Raw genomic sequence first — 19545 nt, 5'->3', positions numbered from 1 at the left:
CCCAAAAGCTCCACCTGCGACGTTTCGATTTCGAAAAAGCTTTCTTTCGAACTTTCCCTAATCGATTCTGTATTTTTTCATCTGTTGGTCAAATTATTAAAATACTGTAGTTTATGTTCCAACGATATATGATTTATTCCTAATATTTCACATCATCTCACATCGTCCCGCTGTACCGGGTAGCATAATTGCGTCCATCCGGTACGGATGGTTTGTAGACGGCATCCTTGCAGGACCGTCCCACGAGAACGTGTGCACATTGGCGGTCGAAATTGCCACGATATTTACTTGTTCGACTCCCACTTGAGCTTCTCATCACGCTCCCGGACAACCTCATCCAAGTACGGTTCCAGATACTTGGTGTCCTCCTCGTATTTGGTCCACTGCTCCTTCGGCAGGATGGTTTTCGTCATCGAGAGGTGGAGGGCGCGAGTGATGCGGAAGTTGCGCTCATCCTTCAGCTTCTCCGGCAGACGGCGGATCGCTTCCTTCACGTCCTCGTTCTCGTACAGGCAGTCGTCCCGGTGAAGACCTACGATGAATGAACAACAGTGAGAAAATTGCACAGCACGTCCACCCCGAGAGTCCATGAAAGGTTAGGGTTGCATCCGACCGGGGCCGCTGGCTATCGATGACCCAGCTTCAAAACAAACCATCCCAACTTACCGTACTGGTTGAAACCGGCCATGTTGTACGCCCATTTGCTGAGGGCAGCTGTAAGCAACGGAAAGACATTCAAATTAGAATGTAAACAAATCGGATTCGATGTAGGAGAGTACAAGTTAAGGACATAAATTCTTCAATATTATGTAATTTGTGCAATCGGACGCAATTCTTCTGGAGTTGAAAACTATATCATAGGACGTTCTTATTGCAACAAAAACACATTGCACCGATCTTAAATCAACTTATTTCACTCACAGTAAACGGCGGGTCCTTTGCGAGCGACGTACGACATTTTTATCGACGAAAAAAGATTGGCAAACTTTTCTCGAAGAATTCTGCGGTTTTGCGACTTCAGAAACGAGTGAACAGCACAGTAGAGTTGGGTAATCCGAACTGCACTCAATAGAATGTGTCGTTCACGGTACAGGAATCATGTACCTAGTTCCGAAGGATGACGAATGGCTTTGTGATTTTGATTTTAAGTGCCACGCGACTGAAAAAAAGCAAATTTAAAACTAAAAATCATCACAACTACATAATCTTGCTTCTATATAAATCATATTGTATCAAGAGTGACGAACCTAGATCCATTTCGAATTTCAAAAATTGTACCATCCCTATCTGACCTAGACGTTGATGACAACCAAGGTGGGTCCTAAGGGAGGTGAGCTCAAAGGCCTGGTTGTGGCAGCCATTTTGAAATCAATTTTTGACAATCGTTCCTGGTTTTGTTTACCAACAAAAGGATTACGACGCGTTAGCAAGCTGCTGGTTCCAGTTGATACGGTTACCGGAAGAATCTGCCCTCTCTAGTAAATGAGGTTGGACGAGATGGGTAAAGCGGTTAGGTCGTCCAAAGGCACATATGTTAACACTTTGTTGCTACAATGCTACATGAAACGTGTTTGTTAAAACGACAATATCTTCATTATATCGCATTTTTTCCCATTCCATGAGTTATTTTTGCAAAAAACAGCTGAACAAGATAAATACGACATTCTTACGCTATCGGAAAGAACTTTGAAAACAACAACTGGCAAATTGTAAACATAAACAAAACCCGGAACGATTGTCAAATTTTTCCTTTATTTTTCTAAAAAAATCAAGGCGATTTGTTCGGGATGAACCCACCTGGATAGTAATCACTTTGATGACAACCTCACCTCTGACTCGTTTAAACAGCATCCTTCAGGTTTCAACACATGTTCGCCAAAAAGCGATCGATGGAGGCGCCTCGATCATGTCTGGTATAAATTTTGAAATAATGGTTAGTCGTTTATCAATTTAGAGCATTCTCTGAATTCTTGTTTGAAAATTGTAAGCAGAATTCTAATACTTAAACACATGTCAACTGAATTCGATAATAATTGAGCATAAACAAATATAATCCAAGCACAATAATTGGAACCTGGGTTAGCACTTTCTTGGATTGATGACATAGTTTTGCGATCAAAATCAAGGATCACGTGGAGATTTGAACTTGATTTTTGTATTTCACGCACTCAATTAGAACAAGAGCATTACAGCATAGTTTTTTCTTTCAATCATAAAAGAACTTTCTTTCGAAGGCGTCGCGTTCAAAGTTCAAACAACAGATTTCATAAAAGAGAATAAATGTATTTACTTTCTATCCTACTTCTACCTATCTTATTTGGTTTTATGGTCATTTATATATAAACAACTGGTTTCTCTTTTATAACAGAACGCACGGTATCATTCCTAAACTCCCTTACATTCGTTTGCCCTCAGGGCGAAACATAGAACGAACAAAAAAGGCAAAGTGTTATAGTCCTAAATGAAATGATAAGAGAAATAAATCAATATACTAAACTAATGACAGCCCGATCAAAGCCCGCGGGTAAACGTAACACAATAGGGGTTATCATGAAATCGTCGTTTCGTTTTAGCGGTCGCTAAAGGCGCTCATTCGTCGCTAAGGGTGCTCATTTGTTCATTATAATGAACTTTTAGCGACTGAAATGAACAAATGAGCACCTTTAGCGACCGCTAAAACGAAACGACGATTTCATGATAACCCCTAATAATAGCCAACTAACTATAAAACTCGTCAGCGGTATGTCGAAACGAAATGATATGATCGTATTCTTGATGTATCCTCCCGCGCGTCCTGCCCAAGGATCGATTTGCAATCCGGTATGCCGTGAACGGCGGAACAGACGGAAAAACGGGGCCCAGGCTGGGAGGCGGAATTTACCTAACTAAAACTAGCGGAAAGCAATAAATTGAAAAGTTTATAACTGTTTATCATGCTCTTAACCTATCAGGGTTGTGCCTTCTACGGTTTTGCTTATGCCAAAAGAAGAAAGAAAGCTTTTGTGATGCAGACATTTATGCGGTGTTTCTATCTTTTTGTTTCAAACCAGTTGTAGGGCCGAGTGCATATTGAAGTTGGGTGTGAATTAGCCAGCACATAATCAAGTAAACTTAAACTAACATACACGAGCTAGTGACGATCGGTGGTCAGTTTCGAGAGTAAAGCAAACGTTAACCCTGCCGTACTGACCACACCGGAGTCATTATTTCGCCTAATCACAATTTTTATCGTCTTTGAGAAAAATATTACGTTGCATTGATGAAGAGAAAACAAAAAACGGAGTCAGATAGTCGCTTCATCGTCTCTCGCCGTTATCATTGACCGTGTCTCGGGTGCTAAAACTAAAAAACAGTTGCAGATCGTTTACTGTTTGTCTCGCGGTTCACTGTCGATGCCTACTACTTTGTGTAAATATGTTGTTTCTGTTTGCATGCAAAGCACACTTATTGCCTTCATTACTTTGTAATCGTTCGTCTGGTTTGTCTGTTGTTTCCTTGTCCCAGCTTTTGCATCCCGCCACCCGCCACACACAAACAGCTGATTAGCCGTATTAAGGCAAGGTCGACCGATTGACCAAGCAGAGGCGCGGGGGTCCCGAACCCGATCGGTGCATTCTGCCGTCGCTGTTCTTTGCCCGGTGACAAAGACAACCGGCGCGTGTTGTCCACATGGTGTATTTTATGCGGGACGGGAGGCGAGGTGGCTCGTTGGCGGTCGTGATTTCCAAAGGAATCTCATTTAGATTAGCCTATTTCATCGAACGTTCGGTAAAGTAAACGTTTAGGAAAACGATTAAGGTGGTGGAGGGAGTTGTTTTCGAGTTGCTTGTTCGATCGAGGAGACCTAGAAACTGAGCCTAGAAAGTTTTTGCTTGTTGCTAACGGTGTGCGCGAACGATGTCGTAGGACAGGCCCCCACGAGTCAACCACGAGCGACTTTCGGTGCGACTTCATGCAATTGTTGCGTGTTGCGGGGCGTGAATGTAAATCACAACTACGATTGTCAACCCCCCGAGGAGGGAGGGGTTAAGGTCACTGGTGTGCGAACTCTTGGCTTCGTAGGGGATCTATGAATCAGCCATAACGGCGAGCGATCGGTGGGGTGTTCTTCTTTTTCCAGCAGCTAACGCCGTCCGTCACCTTCGTCGGACCCGCTCGCTAGTGCTGGCAGAATAAACCTTCATAATCCCATCGTCTGCTGCATGCTCTCGGTGTTGGCACCCTTCAGGGCGTCCGCGATGCCATGGAAGCAATCCTCACTGTATGGTCGGCCGATCATATCCGACACCACTGGAATCGGCTCGTGGTTGGGTAGGATGAGGCTGATTTCCTTAATCAGCGCCTAAAGACAAAACAAAACCGATCCGATAAGATAAGATAAGCGCTGGCAGGGTGGCACACCGTGCGGCTGATAACGGCAGCTTCCACTTACCTTCTCCACGTCCACCTTCACCTTCATCTCGTGCTGCTGTTGCTGACCCGCCGTCTCGCCCGTCTTCAACTGGATCGCCTTCTGGACGGAGAAGGCGGGCGTCTTGCCGAAGCGCCAGTCCCACGCGGCAAAGTTCTGCCGCAGCTCCGTGATACCGGGGAACCATTTGTCGGTCGGGTTGATCAGCTGGAAGCCGCGCTGTTTCATCAGCAGCTCCCGACCACCATCGGTCAGCTGGGTTGCCGGCGTTCGCAGGAATTCATATCTAAATAAAGAGAGGAGAATACACGACATTAGTTTATTGTTGTTTATATCTCCCAAAAAAAGAGAAGATGATTTCGAGCCACTTACCCGATGGCGGACAGAAGCTGTTGAATGTTGACGGTACGGTTCACATCGACGAGGTTCTTGATTGGTGATGGGACGGATGCCGTGGCCTTGCTTGTTATTTCAACCTGAAACCATAGGAAGTGAATACATGTAGATTCCGGCAACGGGTGTAAATTATTTGGGAATAAATCATAGAACCCAACCGCCGCCAACCTCTCTATCGCAACCGTTCCAAGTTTTACACACAATCGTAGAAGTAACATGTTTATTTTGATTTACAACAGCGTGTGCGCAATTTAGCCGCCATATGTTACGGCTCTTCCCAATCCATCATGCTCTCCTCGGACCCCCAGTCAAACGAGACCGCCGGGCCACTCGAGATAACCCCCCACCGGCGGGTATGTGTGAATGACGAAGCTGGCTGCCGAGTTGCGTCCCGCTCATTCGTTTTGACAGACTGTTAAGGTTTGTTACAACAAACAGCCCTTATCAACGCCACGTAAACGCGGCCCTCCTTCCCTCAGCAGCACCACAATTATTTGAATTTGTCCTTCGACGTTCGTCAAGCGTGCAATAGTAAACCCACGGGATGCGCGCGCGCGCACTACCCCTCCACCCCTCCCAGTGCAAAGTGCGCATGGTTTGCGGCGTCATAACGTTCCGACGGGCTCCCTTTTTTTCAAGGGAACAGACCCTACCGGGAGAGACCGATCTAATGGAATTGACCAAAACCGGTTTAAACCGGTGCCACTTAGCTAGCAAATGGCGAGTGCAGCCGCGGTGTTTTTTTTTTCTATCGAGATAAATTGAGACGGTCTGAACCGGAATTGCTCAAGTAACCGAGATTGGCCAGACCGGTATTGCTCGGTACGAGATGCAGCGCTAAAGCGCCTTTTGCTAACGGGATGGTGATGGCGTTATGTAGCATTTGATTTTGATTTTTTTAACTAGCTATATTTATATAACTTATGGTTTGGATGCTTCACATAAATAACATGCATTCTATAAAATTCCAGATTAATAAACAGACTATTGGAAAGCAAGAAATAACAAGTGTCTTGATATAAGAATTAAAATAAGGACCACCTTTGTGTAACAACGTTCAAGTATTTTGGACTCCTTTTTCATAACAGTCATATTTATTTATTTTGATTCAAACAAATCTTTTGTTACTAACAGATTTTTTAAATGTTTTTTCTTAGATGTGTTTTGATGTAAAATTTCAAATCGAAATTGGTTAACAAATATTAGCATTCAAATGTGAATAACACCAGCTGTCCTTTTGGAAGCAATAATTGTGAGTACAGCGAGATCGTTAAAAATTCGTAATAAAAAATCGAATAATAGCCGCATGCAATGGAACAGGTATTATAAATACCTCGATAATCGCACCAACCACCTACTCCAACGTGCAGATTTATGGTTCTGTTTTGTCCCTGAACAGCAGTCTCTTGGGGTTCCGCGTCCTCCGCCTCAAAGAGGACGCAATCGGTAAGCAACAGCTTCTTATCGATATGGCAGATTCACTGAGCGTAGTTCGCATCACCTCCGACTTTCGAGCGTCGGATGGCCCAAAAAAAGGTGGGCCGAATGTTCCGGAGTGGAAAATTTCCACAAGTACCATTGGTGAGTTCACCCAGCACGATGTTTGTTATCACACTCGCATTTGGGGAGCAGCATGTGTTTTCCTTCCTTCGCTTGTGGTGTTGGTAGCATTTTTTTTGGTGTCTTCTTCCTTGGGCACACAGTCTTCAAGATTTGATTGAACGACCAATCCAACTTGACAACCGAATGTGTTTTCAGCCCGCGGGAGAGATTCCGTCTGGGTCGCATTTATCTCCGGTCCGTCCGGGATAGACCTCGCTGCGAGCCTATCGGCCATTTCGCGCAAAACAAAAAGGGTCACAATGATTGCGCGTATTTGTGTGTTTTTGTAAGGATGTAGGAGGGCGAGGGGGGGTTATTGTTCTCCCCAGAGTCCCCCCATTGGGTGCGTTATCACATGCAATGAGTCGAACATTAAATAAGATCGAGAAGAAAGCCTTATCATGACCAACGGTATTGGTAAACCGGTTCGAGGCGGTCCCGGTGCCGGTACATCGAACCAGTTTATAGACATTTGGCCTTAATTTTGCACTAGAAAAAGAACATTACGAACAACACAAGTACACAGCCCATGGCACTTGTTTGTTTGTTTGTTTGTTTCCTCCCTCCGGAGGCGACAGCTTATCAAGCGGAGACGTTTATCAGTTTGCAGTGAAACAGAGCGGTTTTCTTGCCAGTTTGTACCTTCAAGCTTCATCCTACGTGCTACCCTCTCCCCGGCGACAACTTGTATACCCGGCTTTCGGAACTACCGGCACTGAAACGAAGACTCAGCGTTCAAAGTTCAGTGAGTGTGGTCAAGGATACGGAGATACGGGAAAGGGATGAAGACAGCGTAAGAAGAACAGGGACGATAGAAGGTACAATGACTTGATGAAGTCACCCACGATGTCGCGGAATGGAGTTTATCGCTCGGCAACAAAGAGACCAACTGTTGGTTCGGTGGCTGATGCAATCCAATTATTGCCAATTGCGTTTCGTACAGATGCACCATCGGATGACCCCAATTCGTAAGACGTCTTGGAACACAAAGAACCTCAAAAGAAACAGAATGTGCTGTGGAGCTCTATCTTCAAACAAACAAACCACAGACACAAACGTTGCTGTCGCTCCAGTGTTTGTTCCAAGAAACGTCTATTATGATCTTAGATTTAGTGTGACCGTATAATGACTCTCGCCTCTACCGGGGACATCATAAAAAACTCTCCTTTTCATTGAAGCAGCTCCAGCAATAAAGACGAAAAACAGAGGGAAACAAAGTATATGGTGCGCGACTATCAGCAGCAAACCGGTTTATCTTATTTGTTGATGATCAGGCCATCCCGTGGCCGGTCACGATACGGACGCGTGCCACGATGGTCATCATATTTCCCACCCTGGCAACAGGCGGGAATCAAACGCGGGAAAAGGATGGACCAGCGATAGAGTTTCGGCCGGCACCACTTAGAATTGATTTGACCCTATTTTTGGTGGGGTTCTCTCGGCGGTTTCAAGTCGATACTTACGTTATCTTTAGCAAGGGATGTTCCCAGATGGAGTTTGTTCGAGTTCACCAGCAGCGTGCAGTGGTGATAAGCGTTCGGTTGGCCCAGTTTTGCCGCCGTGCCGGATATCTGCAAATATGAAAACAAAATTGATAAATGATTTCTGCTGGCAGGCCACAGCTGTTAGTAAGATATAATGGATAGTGATAAGAATGGTACGAGAAAAACCAGTAAAATGGTAATTACTATCATTCCAAACTCATGGAACTTTCCATTAAATTGATTCCACTAGAATTTCATTTGGTCTTAACAAATAAATTCAATGGTTGCTCTGATGGATTGTTCAGTCTAAATGAACCAGGAACGGTAAAGCAGCCCTCGCCGAAAAACAGAAAAATAAAAATACGATTAGATTAGACACACAACCGAAGCAAGCTTCTATTCTTAATGTCTTCATACTAATAAGCATCTTCAAGAAGCCTGGCCGAACAAAACATGGCCATCTTTCTGGCGCAGAGGTTATTGCTAGAGGTTATTTTGATAGCAAAACTAATGTGACTAGTTGATTGTCCTTGGAAACATGTTTGGCGAACGGTATTTCGGAATGGCCCTACAGGCGAGAAGCTAACGCAGCTAACAAATCGTACACATCGTCTGATGGTTGCTTCCTTCCGTTACCGGTTTTTAATAGTTCCAGTTTTGTATCATCTTACCAACGCGTGGACAAAGAACGGACGTGAACGTAAGTGACGCAGGCTGCATAAGCAAATAGCAAGAGCGTATCTTGTTGTCTCCCATTAACAGCCCACGTTGATGGCGGTGCCCATCGTTGTGGATGTTGCTTAGCAACAGCGATGGCCAGAAAAGCAACTCAATTCTGCTGTTTTAAACCTGCCCTCAGGAGGTAATGCTAGCGCTTAAAAGATCTTAAGACGCTACACACGACAAACAGCGCTGAGTTCAAGGGTGAATCGTGGCCGGTTCCTGCTGTGCTCCACGTTAGCGGTATTCCTTTATGGGCAAAACGCGCTCGCTCTTCCCTTCCGTCGTTGCACGCTGATGGTCTATCGGCGTCAGTGCTTATCAGTACAACTTTGTTGCCTACGACGTCTACGATGAGAGTGAATACAAAGACGCGCCACGCGTGGGCCCTAGGAATTGTGTCTAGCGCACACCCGGACTGTGTCTAGCGCAAAATTGTGCGTCCGCATCGCGCCGAGTGCACGTGCACCGGAATGACAGCGGTGTGTGCGCCAAGCTGTGCGGATGATTCGCTTCCAGTGCTTGTTCCTTCCGTAAGCCACCGGTGCGCGTAGGGCAACCGAAACCGGTTTCATGGGTCACGCTCTCAACACGTGAAGAAAAGCTCCACGGCGTTTTGCCAGCGGCCATTCCGCTTGCCCCCTACAAACCCGTCCCTATCTGCTGCTGGGTCGGTTTCTTGTTTGACTTTTCTCCGTTTGCAATTCTTCGGAATCGAAGCCGCTTCAACATACGCGATACACCGCGGTTTATAGCAATGCATTTTGCAATCACTGCATCGCCACACACATACACACACACACGCACGCAGCACAAAGAGAGCTCTGGAACATCTGGTAGCGGAGTCTGATCGAGGCTAAGGATGTCATGAAATCCATCTTTTCTGTGCATGCTGGACCGATGTGACCGATCGCACGTAGGACAACGACTTTTGGAGTACGTGCGTCCTTGCATGCACGTAACCAACTGGCCATTCGCGGAACTGCAAAAAATACCCGACATAAAAACTGACGTTTGTGTAGAGACCGCTTTTTACAAAAAGGGGAAACCCCTTTAAAATTTTGGGAAAATCTATTAAGGGAATTTACATTGAACAAGGTCTTTTTTTATCCTGTTTTTCTTTAGCTATTGAGAAATGGCGTCACAATCGAGATATGACTTTCTGCTGGTTAACAATGTCGTTCGTAATTCAATATCATTTTTGTTGTTATCATCAGCAAGTATTTTGAAATGAAAGCGAAATGATGATTCAATTCGAATTTGGGGTGAAACGAAAATAAGCGATTCCGTACCTTTTTGCCCAGCAGCACAATGTCGTCCCGGTCGGACAACTCCGCGTTGATACCGTACTCCCGGTACAGGGCGCGGATCATCAAGTTCAGGTTGTACTTCCGATCGTACCGTGCCCGCGGCATGAAAAAGGTGCAGTTCAGATTGCCCAGGTCGTGGTAGACGGCCCCGCCGCCACTGTTCCGCCGGGCCAGCTCGATCCCGCTGCGCTCCAGCGCCGACACGTTCGTCTCAGCGAACGGATTCTGGTGCCGGCCGACAACCACCGCCGGCTTATTGATCCACAGCATCAGGATGTGATGGTGCGTCAGGTCAAAGTTCCGATAGATCCAGTCCTCCAGCGCCAGGTTGGTGAACACATCGTTCGACTGCGAGATGAAGACGGACTTGCGCACCTCACCGTCCGGTATGCGCTTGATGTCGGCGGCGGACAGCTGTTTGCTGGCGCTACTCATCGTAAGGTGCCCGGTCGGGCTGTTACCATCGTTACCCCCGGCGCTGGCGCCCGTCGATGAGAGTGTAGTCGTGCTAGTCGCGATCGCGCGCGATCGCTGATTGTACACGCTTGCTGCCACCGGCAACGGCGACGGTGACGACGTCAGGACATAAATGCGACCAAAGGATCTCGCGAAGGATCCCACACGCTGCGCTACCATAGCTGCCATCTTGCCGTGAGTTTTTTTCCACTCAGTCTTCTCTCGAAAGTCTTCCCAAACGCAAAACAGACACTGCTCTTGTTAAACACTGACACACACACACACCAGCACAGCAAAATGCAGTTGCTTGCACTTTCTTTGTTATGCAGCCGCTTTATTTTTTATCACTTCCACCGATTTCGGCAGAATGTGTTGTTTTTGGTCGGTTCCTTTGTTTTGATTCGGAAATTCGTAGCAACCGATCGCGAACCAGGGGCGGTTTGCACGTTTGCCGTTTGGAAGTGATTTCACAGCGGAATATTTCTGGATAGTTCTTCACGCACCGAGGTCAGTCTTCGGACTGGTTACGTTGTTTGACCGTTTCACAAACTACAGGCAGTGTCACGTTAGCTGAGGATTTGGCCTTCGAAGTTCTATTTTTAAAGAATGATGATCTCTTCTATGCTTCCCTTCTACCTCGATCACGATGGACGTTTCTTGTGCACACTCGTGTGGCCAGTCTTTGAAGCCGATACGGTTCGATACGGTACGATGACGTGTTCGTCTGCTGACTAGAGTTTACTGATGTTGCTACAACTAATAATGCACTGCTCGTTTAAGGCACAAACGAGGAACAGGAATTTTATTGCACTAAATTACTTTTGCTGCCTTATGTTTCCTAAGCACCACACACTGGGAAAACGTACGTCGTAAGGATACACTTTTGCACTCTTCCTTTACGCTTTCTTTGTCCTTCTTAGCAGGCAACGCAGATGTTGTTTTGCTGTCCGATGCCGAAGAAGCTGTTTCCCTGCTGTGGCTGAGCGGAGGAGTGCGGCTGCTTGGTGTTATTCGTGTCAGCTGCGCTCATGGAAATCAGGTACTCGTGCAGGGCGATGGTCTGGTGCAGCCACTTCCAGGTTTGGTGCAGCGAGTTGATGCGGTATCGAATACCCACACAATCGCGACTGCAGTTAAAGGGCATTCCTTTCAATTGGCCAGACGAGGGTGAGAACTGGTGACACCGTTTGCCAGCAGCTCGACTGAACTGCGTTTTCGCCAGCCTGTCGACTGTTATTGCTGCTCGGCTCGCTATACACGCACAGGATTGCCCGCACAAGGTAGGCAATCAAACGACACACAACAACCACCGGTCGGTTACTATGCAATTCAACAATCGCAACATGTAGGCACTAGATGTCGATAGGGGAGTGTTACTTTCGCAACTTCACTGGAGTCACGGGAGGAGTTTGAACGGAAGGTAGCTCGTTTACGTTCCACTCGATCAGACGGAGTTTGATCAACTGATTCCAGCTGGTGGGGAGTCAATTTAATTTATACACTTTGATGTGCTGCTTGTGGTAGTGGATCTTATCGCGACTAAGGTTGTTTGAATGATGCTATGCTTTTCAGGTTGGACCATTTAAAGCATTATGACAGCAAAACATAGCACCAACATGCAAGTAGGGTAAGGTGAGGCAATATGCACTTCATATTGTCCTAAATCCACATAGTCCATTAAAAAACTATCCCCAAACATGGTCAGACATCAATTATCATAATTTGTTTCTATTACCATAAAATACAAAAATAATAATTTAATTCTTAAAATGTTACTCAAACCAAGATTTTTCCCTCGGCGATGAATTTTCAATGGATGTGATATAAGCGTTTGATAAATTTTGAAATTGCATAATTCAGCTAAACACACGTCGATACGTTTTACCCTACCGTTGGCGTTACGTTTACTCTTCTTCCTCTTAAATCGAACCAAAACAATGCTTGATGGACGTGTTTATTTGAATTCTACGATAGGTTTACTGTAAAGGCTTTTCCCAGAAGAACTATCTTCTAGTAATAACCTAAACAATTTACCGGATATGAAAATAAAAGCTTATAAACTACAGTTAGAAAGAACTAGAAATAGTAAGAGAATATAAAAATTGAATTCTTGTTAGAAGGTTACATTTCTAAAACTACAAAACTTACATCTTTTCGAATCATAAAGTTGCATATAATTCTCCAAATTATCCACTCTTTTTCTTTTGGATGAGTAAAAGCTACGACCTTTTTTGCTTAGTTCCGGTATCAACAGGAAAAGTTTTCCTTTTTATCCACTCCAAATTATCCACTCTTTTTCTTTTGGATGAGTAAAAGCTACGACCTTTTTTGCTTAGTTCCGGTATCAACAGGAAAAGTTTTCCTTTCTCTAGTCTAGGGTCTTCCCTTTCTAGTTCTTTCTAGAGTTCCTGTTAACTGTTACACACTTCGTGTTCTTGACCAGTTTCAAGATCACGCCACATTTCACGATCACGCAACCCGCAGCCGTCTGGTTATATGATCCATTGATTGTACGAGACCGTAGTCCTCTCCCGTACAATACCTCTCCCACCTCCCGCGAAGCGCTCGAGTGTCAACTGACATGCTTCGTTTATCTTCTGTTACCACGTGTTAGGGGAGTGCAACCGGGATGACGCGCAGTGCATTCTCTTTACGGGCTCGATTGGTTACAAAGTTGCGGCAGCAGTGACGTGGGCCAACGCCGCAACGTGTGTCGCTCCCGCCGGGCCCCCCAACGGTCCTGACCACGCACAAGACGACATCTGGAGAGGGGGAGACCAACCCGATCGTCTCCCTTAAGGTCACCCGATGATAATTGACTTGGAAGCGTGCGATTGCACCAGCAGGTGCATCAGCATCCACGCGAACTGGATTCGATTTCAATGAGATTCATCCAAGTACAACTAACCAGTCCCTAGGGAACGTTAGTACATCTAGGCAATCTTCCTGATAAGAATTTGTTTCCAGTAACAAACGCTTAATCGCGTTACATTACGTTCACAATAGGTTTGCAATGCGCACTGTGACGTAGTGTAGCGCCATCGTAATGCGAAATGACCCACATTTGAAGCCGGGTAACTGCGCAAATAATTGCGCACGAATGGTAACGAAGTGCCGGAAGTACTCCGGGTTCTTGTTTTGCGAGTTATGTTCCAGTTTTTCATTGCAATCACAAGATTGATTAGCTTCACTGATGTGGGAAAGGTTTTACGCTTTTTAATCTCTTGTAAGCTAAAAATAGATTGCATTATGAGAAGGCACATTTTCTTTCTATGATATGACGGTTGTATGGTTTAAAATATTTTGCAATGTAACAAAAGTAACACCGTAAAACGAAAAGTAAAATTGTGTTAATAATTTAAAACATCAAAATTGGTTTCGTTACACTTAAGCTTGCTGTTAATCACGTGGCGTTTTTATTATTATTTCAGAATCAGATGTTTTTCTCGCGTGTCTCACCTTTTATTTTATCTTAGAATTCTTAACATTTGATTGCGATTGTTACTTGCCTCCGATATACTTCTATTCGGACTGTCCCAAATTTAAGCGTTCCACACATCACGAGCATTTCCAACTTCCAGCCCAAGCCAGGCAAAGCACCTTTCATTTGGAACACACAAACACGGAGAGCTCAAGCCGTTAGACGATTGCAATCGTGTGATTAGTTTACCTGCCATCCTGTTTGGTGCATCATTGTCTCAAGCAGGATCTTCCTTCAACCAACTTCCGCTCTACCCAAAAACATCACGCGTTAGATTTGATTTTTGATGTAAAATGCAAGATCTTTATCGAAGGGTTGAAGTTGAAATGTGACTACATGAGAATATATGCCGATATCGGTTAACGTGTTAGTATAGGATCTTTCCTTTTCCTACTCTTTTGTGAACCAAAAGACGGTTGGTAAATCGTGGATGCCTAGCTAGCAATTAGACACAGCCTCGCTCATTTGTCCTCCACCGTTCTGATAAATTGCGTAAAAAGACGCTTGGATGCTACATATGATTACCCATTTGTGTTGAACTTTACTTTTTTCTTTTTTTTTACTTTTACTGCTGGACCGCTAGCAAAATGTATAGGAAAGAGTCGGTTTGTCTTAGTCAAAATTGGCATAGTTAGTTGGGGATAAACGACAGTAGAAATGTGCCCCTTAATTTTGACCCTCGCAGGAAACACATTTGCTTTAGAACGAAAAGTAGTTTGCATAGAGCGCTTACACAAAAAATTATACTTAACAAATCTTTAATATATTTCCGTAAATTATAAAAAAAATAAGCAGAAGCCATTTGACAATGTACGCAACTTAATTAAATTAAAAATAACAAACTAAAACAAACAGAAATTACATTACAACACAAGCCACTCGATACTGCTCCACGAACGCTTCTATAGTGATGTGTATTCGCTTCCTTCATCTGAAACCGTTCGTTTCCGTCCGTCTTGGAACATCGAAGTCCGCTTCGCGGAACAACGCCAAATGCTTACGACGATTGATAAAGAATGTAGCGGGGGTTTTATCTTCTTACTATTGCACACCCTCTCTCTAGGGGTATGATTGCCTGCCCTATTTGCGGACTTCTTTCTAAACCTAATGCACTTGTGAAAATGCATGCCCAATGCTAAACAAAAATACACCATCATTCACTATCGGCGGCGGATCTACGTTTACTCAAGCAAGGTAAAAACTTAACATTACTAGGAGTAGAAAACTGAGTTTGAATGTGGCAGATAGAATGCAGATCAATTGAAACGGCCCTAACAATCTTTACTTCATTTTACTACGCAAGATGTTATGGAATGTTAATGTCAAACAGAAGCGAAAACGACGAAAACGTACGACAACAAAAGTTCATGAAATGTAAGCATAGTTTGCAAACTAGTTTAATCGCGAGATAGAAAGAAAAGTGCAGCAAACGGTAAGCTATTACCTTCCAGGATATGAGGTTTGTAAAGATGATCAATCAGTTGAAATAAGGCAACGATTGTTTATCTTCTGTCACACATGTAAGAGTTGTAAAATGTCACCCCCTCGTTACCCTAACGGTCGTTTTAAATAAGCAACGATGAATAAATTTTGTAAATTTCACTTCCACCTCTCTGAACTATTAATGGCTCCACACTTCGGTACGGCTTCAACCAATTATGACTCTGGACTTTTTTTTTCTTTTTGCACACCGACCGGATCTCGGTCGAATTGAACACTGTTGGGTGTATTTGGTTTGCATCCATTCCTTCTCACGTGACGAACAATTCGCAGCCTACTTTAAATGTGTTAATCCAATAAATTTTCATCAAAAGTTGCTTCTCATTTATTTTTATTCGCAAAGAATACTTGAACAGAAGTAGTTAAACTAAAAACAAATACAAGTAAAGCACATTTTGCAGTAGATTACTTTAATTCGATCCAATCGTGTATAAATATCTATGCTTGGTTGGGCTCTTGTTTTTCAGCATAACAAACTGATTACTCATTCTAAAGTAAGCTTTCTTTTCATTACTCCTTTCTTGTTTCACTTCCCCTTGTGTGTTCTCTTTTTGCTCTTACAAGCGTGTGTTGTTTTAAATTGTTACTTCCACAAGACACAACGACAACAACTGTAAATAATCATTTCGGCTCGTTTCTTAGCAAATGCAAACTGTTGTAATTTTAACTCTTACTTGTTTGTATGCCCTGAAAAACCCCCTAATGTACTCCTTAACATCAAAGATTCTTCTTTTTAACCTTCCGTTTATGGTGCTTTAGATATAGTTTTAGCTGTTTGTTGCTTGTCCACTGTTCACTGCATTTCTCTCGTCAAGCATTGGTGATTTTCGTAAAGCGAATTTGATTGTTTGCTTGTAGTATTTTGTGTATATGTATGTGGTGTATATATGTTTTCTTTCATTTGTTTCCGTTTCACATTTAGCATTTCTTAGATGCACTTCACGCGTGCACTTCCGAATGTTCACCGCCCGCTTTAAGCAATAAATAAATATATGAATAAAAATCTTTCCTTTTTTCTTTTTCTCGCTCGCCCGACTATCTATCTCTTTCGCTTCCCGCTGTCAACGACCCTAATGTTTCTAACGATTTGCACTTTTTATTCTTACTTGCATTAAATTGTAATGTTATAGACTCCCTCGGTCCTTTTCATCGTCGATTGTTTTTTCTTCTGCTGCAAAGCACGGAAACAACGCGGTGTAAGCGAAGATACACACTACACGCATAAGATCGCAAGCAAAAGGAGTGTCAGAAAACTGCTCTCGCCAATCCACAACTCGATATGCCTCGCGCGAGGAGGCACATGATGATGGCATCACACAAACACACACTCGTTTTCGTTTTCTTATCATCGAAATTGTCATCTGCTCCCCCGGTGTATCTAACCCACCCCGAATGTACGACGATATTCTGCCGTAACACTGTGTGGCGTGTTCTCGAATATGGCCCTCGTCCGTGTGGCGTTTTTCTCATACCTAAACCGGTTACTGCGTTTGCTGTTGGATCTCGATCTTTTCCACCGTCATGTCCGGGTTCATGGCGGTCGCTTCCTGTGAAATTGACGGGGGGAAGATAAAAGGAATATAAAATCGATCAGTTGGTTTAGTACAACGCATTTTAGTACAACGCACAAAGCAACAACGTGCGCGAACGATCAACCGGGAAGTGCGGGGGAAGAATTAGCCACTAGAGGAGGGGCGGAAGGAATCGAAGCAAAACTAGGCTAATATAACGCGCGTTGTGCATTGGTAGAAATTGTGGTTAGGATGTAGAATGATCGCGAGGTTGTAAAACATTGCGTTCCAGTTATTCATCCGAAAAGCGAACAGCTTCCGGTAAGGGCTACAACTACCGACTCAGATATAGGCGCAAAAAAAAAAACACTCCGATGATTCACTCGGAAGCAATGCGCGATAGAACGGATGAAAATAAAATTCAAAAGTGTGATCGATCGATGGGAATGGATGAAGAATTCCTTGCAGTCCAAGCGAAGGCGAATCTTCAGACTGAACTGTGATTTTTTTCGCTATAGGACTCAATGGCTTTAACACTGCTAATAACGATAGTGTTTGTGAGAGTGTCTGTGTGTCCATGTTGGCTTGTTTAGGGCATTCCAGTCTAGCACACTCAAACGGGGAGCAGTTACGAAACGATCTTCGTATGGCAAAACACTCGCGCAAACAACACGGGGCATTACTCAACCGTCATCAACATATCCACATCGATTGCACTGGCGTAGCTCTGACCACTGGCCAATCTCCCATCAACAGCCCGCTATAACAATCAATCTACTTCCGGGCGTCCTCCTTCTCGCTCTGGTCACTTCTTGGCCCTCGTAAAGGAGCGAGCGGTGCTTGGCTGGTGCGCAGTAGGTACCTTCGGGCGGTTTCCCGTCGATCGAACGGGTTGATATTTATTTTAAGTGAAGCAACCTGCCCGGATCGAAGATAGGGAGAGGATGGCGAATTCGGAGGGGATGATTTTGTAACGACACAATCAATACAATGGTTTTAAGATTAGCATTTGCACAGGAAGATTTGAAACAGTTGGTGCTAACTTTTACTCGGAACGCATGTTTCTTTAATAAAAAAATGTTCGATCTTTCAGCTAGAGGATAACAGCAAGGAAGGATGGATGGAAAGGAAAGATGAAGCCGTGCGTTCTTGTTTTGCTTGTGTCTTTTGGACGTGTTTGGAAATGCCGATAAGTAGTTATAATGCCCCTAGCGGGTGAAAGCAAACTGGCCACTCCATTAGACCCTACCTGGATTGCCTCAGCGAGGGCCTTATCGTGATCGATTGGATCGCCGTCGGACTGGATGGTGATCTTCTGTTCGACGCGGGTCTCCACCACACCGTCCCGTTCCGTTTTGTACTAAAAATTGGGAAACGAATGTTCGATTAAAAACATGTGATAGGAAGAACAACCGTCGACTTACGGTAATGGTTTCAACGGTTCGCGTTTTGCTGGACACCGTTTGAGACGAGACGATTTCACCATGCGCTGTGGTTTCGCCCTCCTCCAGCAGCACCCGACGGTGCTCCACGTTCGGACCTTCCGGTATCTGGGAGGCACCGGCGACATTGTCAGCTCCCTAAAAAGTGTGCAGATAGGTGGACAGAGATCGATTAGTTTCGGTTCCACTTCCCAAGTTCTGTACATTCGTATTATTTATTTACATATGGAACATACGATCGTAACAAACATTCTCATGCAAAATAGTAGTGAAGAAATGCTATACAAACCGTGTAGGATTTGTTGTAGATCACCTCCGATAGCGATTCATCTCCGTACGGGCCATCGATCGGTGTTCCGGAATCACCGGAACTCGTCGACGAGACACTGTCACGGCGTGTGTACTAGGACACGCAATGGAGCCATCGAGCAGAGTGTTTCGTTTCGTGCAATAAGTATGATATTGGATCCACAGAGTAACAGTACAGAAAAATAAAAGATTGAGCCATGCAGCAATGCGTAAATCAGAAAGGCACAACACGCAGGATAATGCAAGAAGAAAATAATATAAAAAAAGAATAACATACATAGATAAGTAATGGAGCAGTGAAATTAAAAAAAAAATAAACTAAAGCCCAACTCCTCACCTGATCGCCACTCGTAACGGTGGCGGTTGTTTTTACTTCCTGCGTAATGACTCGCTGCTCCTGCCGTTCACCGTGCTGGGTGGTGGTCGTGGCCACCGTCTTCTCCTCGAGCTGCTGCGTTTTCGCGTTCGTGCCCAGATCTTCGTGGGTGGTGGCGGTACGCGTGGTGACGGCGGTGGCCGTCACGAATTTACCTGCATCGGCACCGCCGGTCGGTGCATCGGCCTGATGGTGGTGGTGATGTGGCGGGAAGGATGTGGGAAACACATACACAACGACCATAATTGGAACGAAAGCGCATTTCATTAATGGCAACGGAAACAAACGGATTAAAGAAAATCAATTTGAAATTAAAACAAATTCAACGAAACAGCTTGGTTAGTGATCGTGCGTGAGTGCATTGATCATGCCGCGTGCACAAGGAAGTAGGTTATCTTAAATGTATGCAGCGTGTGAGTTCACCATAACCGAAAAGTCGAACCACAATCAATTGTTTAGATCACTAAGATAAAGTGGTTTACGTGAACTTGCAATTGCCATGAGTTCTAAAATGTTGTTTGACACAAACATAAATACGTCATGAAAC

At 44.4% G+C, this 19545-nt stretch overlaps 4 protein-coding genes across 4 annotated transcripts in view; all 4 read right to left on the bottom strand.

The window, feature by feature from the left end:
• Positions 1-118: 118 nt before the first annotated feature.
• Positions 119-1257, bottom strand: LOC131269281 (cytochrome b-c1 complex subunit 7-like). The gene is made up of 4 exons (XM_058271635.1): positions 1248-1257; positions 922-1059; positions 667-714; positions 119-532 (listed from the first exon to the last, which is right to left on the bottom strand). The coding sequence occupies exons 1-4, from the start codon at positions 1255-1257 to the stop codon at positions 285-287; spliced, it is 444 nt and encodes a 147-aa protein (XP_058127618.1). The 3' UTR covers positions 119-284.
• A 1455-nt stretch (positions 1258-2712) lies between these two features.
• Positions 2713-11033, bottom strand: LOC131261380 (lipoyltransferase 1, mitochondrial). The gene is made up of 5 exons (XM_058263400.1): positions 9906-11033; positions 7873-7980; positions 4784-4887; positions 4433-4697; positions 2713-4342 (listed from the first exon to the last, which is right to left on the bottom strand). Exons 1-5 carry the CDS (start codon positions 10566-10568, stop codon positions 4181-4183), a joined length of 1302 nt encoding a protein of 433 aa, XP_058119383.1. The 5' UTR covers positions 10569-11033; the 3' UTR covers positions 2713-4180.
• An 11-nt stretch (positions 11034-11044) lies between these two features.
• LOC131261381 (uncharacterized) lies at positions 11045-11688 on the bottom strand. Its single transcript, XM_058263402.1, has one exon. It carries the CDS (start codon positions 11521-11523, stop codon positions 11296-11298), a length of 228 nt encoding a protein of 75 aa, XP_058119385.1. The 5' UTR covers positions 11524-11688; the 3' UTR covers positions 11045-11295.
• A 2077-nt stretch (positions 11689-13765) lies between these two features.
• The window catches only part of LOC131260642 (protein 4.1 homolog), a 44797-nt gene continuing 39017 nt past the window's right edge, over positions 13766-19545 (bottom strand). Inside the window, exons 11-15 of the mRNA XM_058262414.1 lie at positions 18960-19184; positions 18603-18716; positions 18296-18451; positions 18121-18231; positions 13766-16907 (exon numbers count right to left, since the gene is read on the bottom strand). Coding sequence (XP_058118397.1) covers positions 16842-16907; positions 18121-18231; positions 18296-18451; positions 18603-18716; positions 18960-19184 — 672 coding nt within the window. The 3' untranslated portion in view covers positions 13766-16841. The remainder of the gene's footprint in view (positions 16908-18120; positions 18232-18295; positions 18452-18602; positions 18717-18959; positions 19185-19545) is intronic.

The sequence above is a fragment of the Anopheles coustani genome, chromosome 3, assembly GCF_943734705.1.
Source record: "Anopheles coustani chromosome 3, idAnoCousDA_361_x.2, whole genome shotgun sequence".
NCBI lineage: Eukaryota > Metazoa > Arthropoda > Insecta > Diptera > Culicidae > Anopheles > Anopheles coustani.
This window is presented reverse-complemented; position numbering and strand designations above follow the sequence as displayed.

Bases quoted from the DNA above. Each gene is read 5' to 3' on its own strand.
- LOC131269281 (XM_058271635.1), bottom strand. The intron at 715-921 runs GTGAGTGAAATA...CGTTGCTTACAG, and splicing joins CAAAGGACCCGCCGTTTACT to CTGCCCTCAGCAAATGGGCG. The intron at 533-666 runs GTAAGTTGGGAT...CATTCATCGTAG, and splicing joins GGCCGGTTTCAACCAGTACG to GTCTTCACCGGGACGACTGC.
- LOC131261380 (XM_058263400.1), bottom strand. From the start codon at position 10,568: ATGGCAGCTATGGTAGCGCAGCGTGTGGGATCCTTCGCGAGATCCTTT. The intron at 7,981-9,905 runs GTACGGAATCGC...TCATATTTGCAG, and splicing joins TTGTGCTGCTGGGCAAAAAG to ATATCCGGCACGGCGGCAAA. The intron at 4,888-7,872 runs GTAAGTATCGAC...CTATGGTTTCAG, and splicing joins CATCCCTTGCTAAAGATAAC to GTTGAAATAACAAGCAAGGC.
- LOC131261381 (XM_058263402.1), bottom strand. From the start codon at position 11,523: ATGCCCTTTAACTGCAGTCGCGATTGTGTGGGTATTCGATACCGCATC.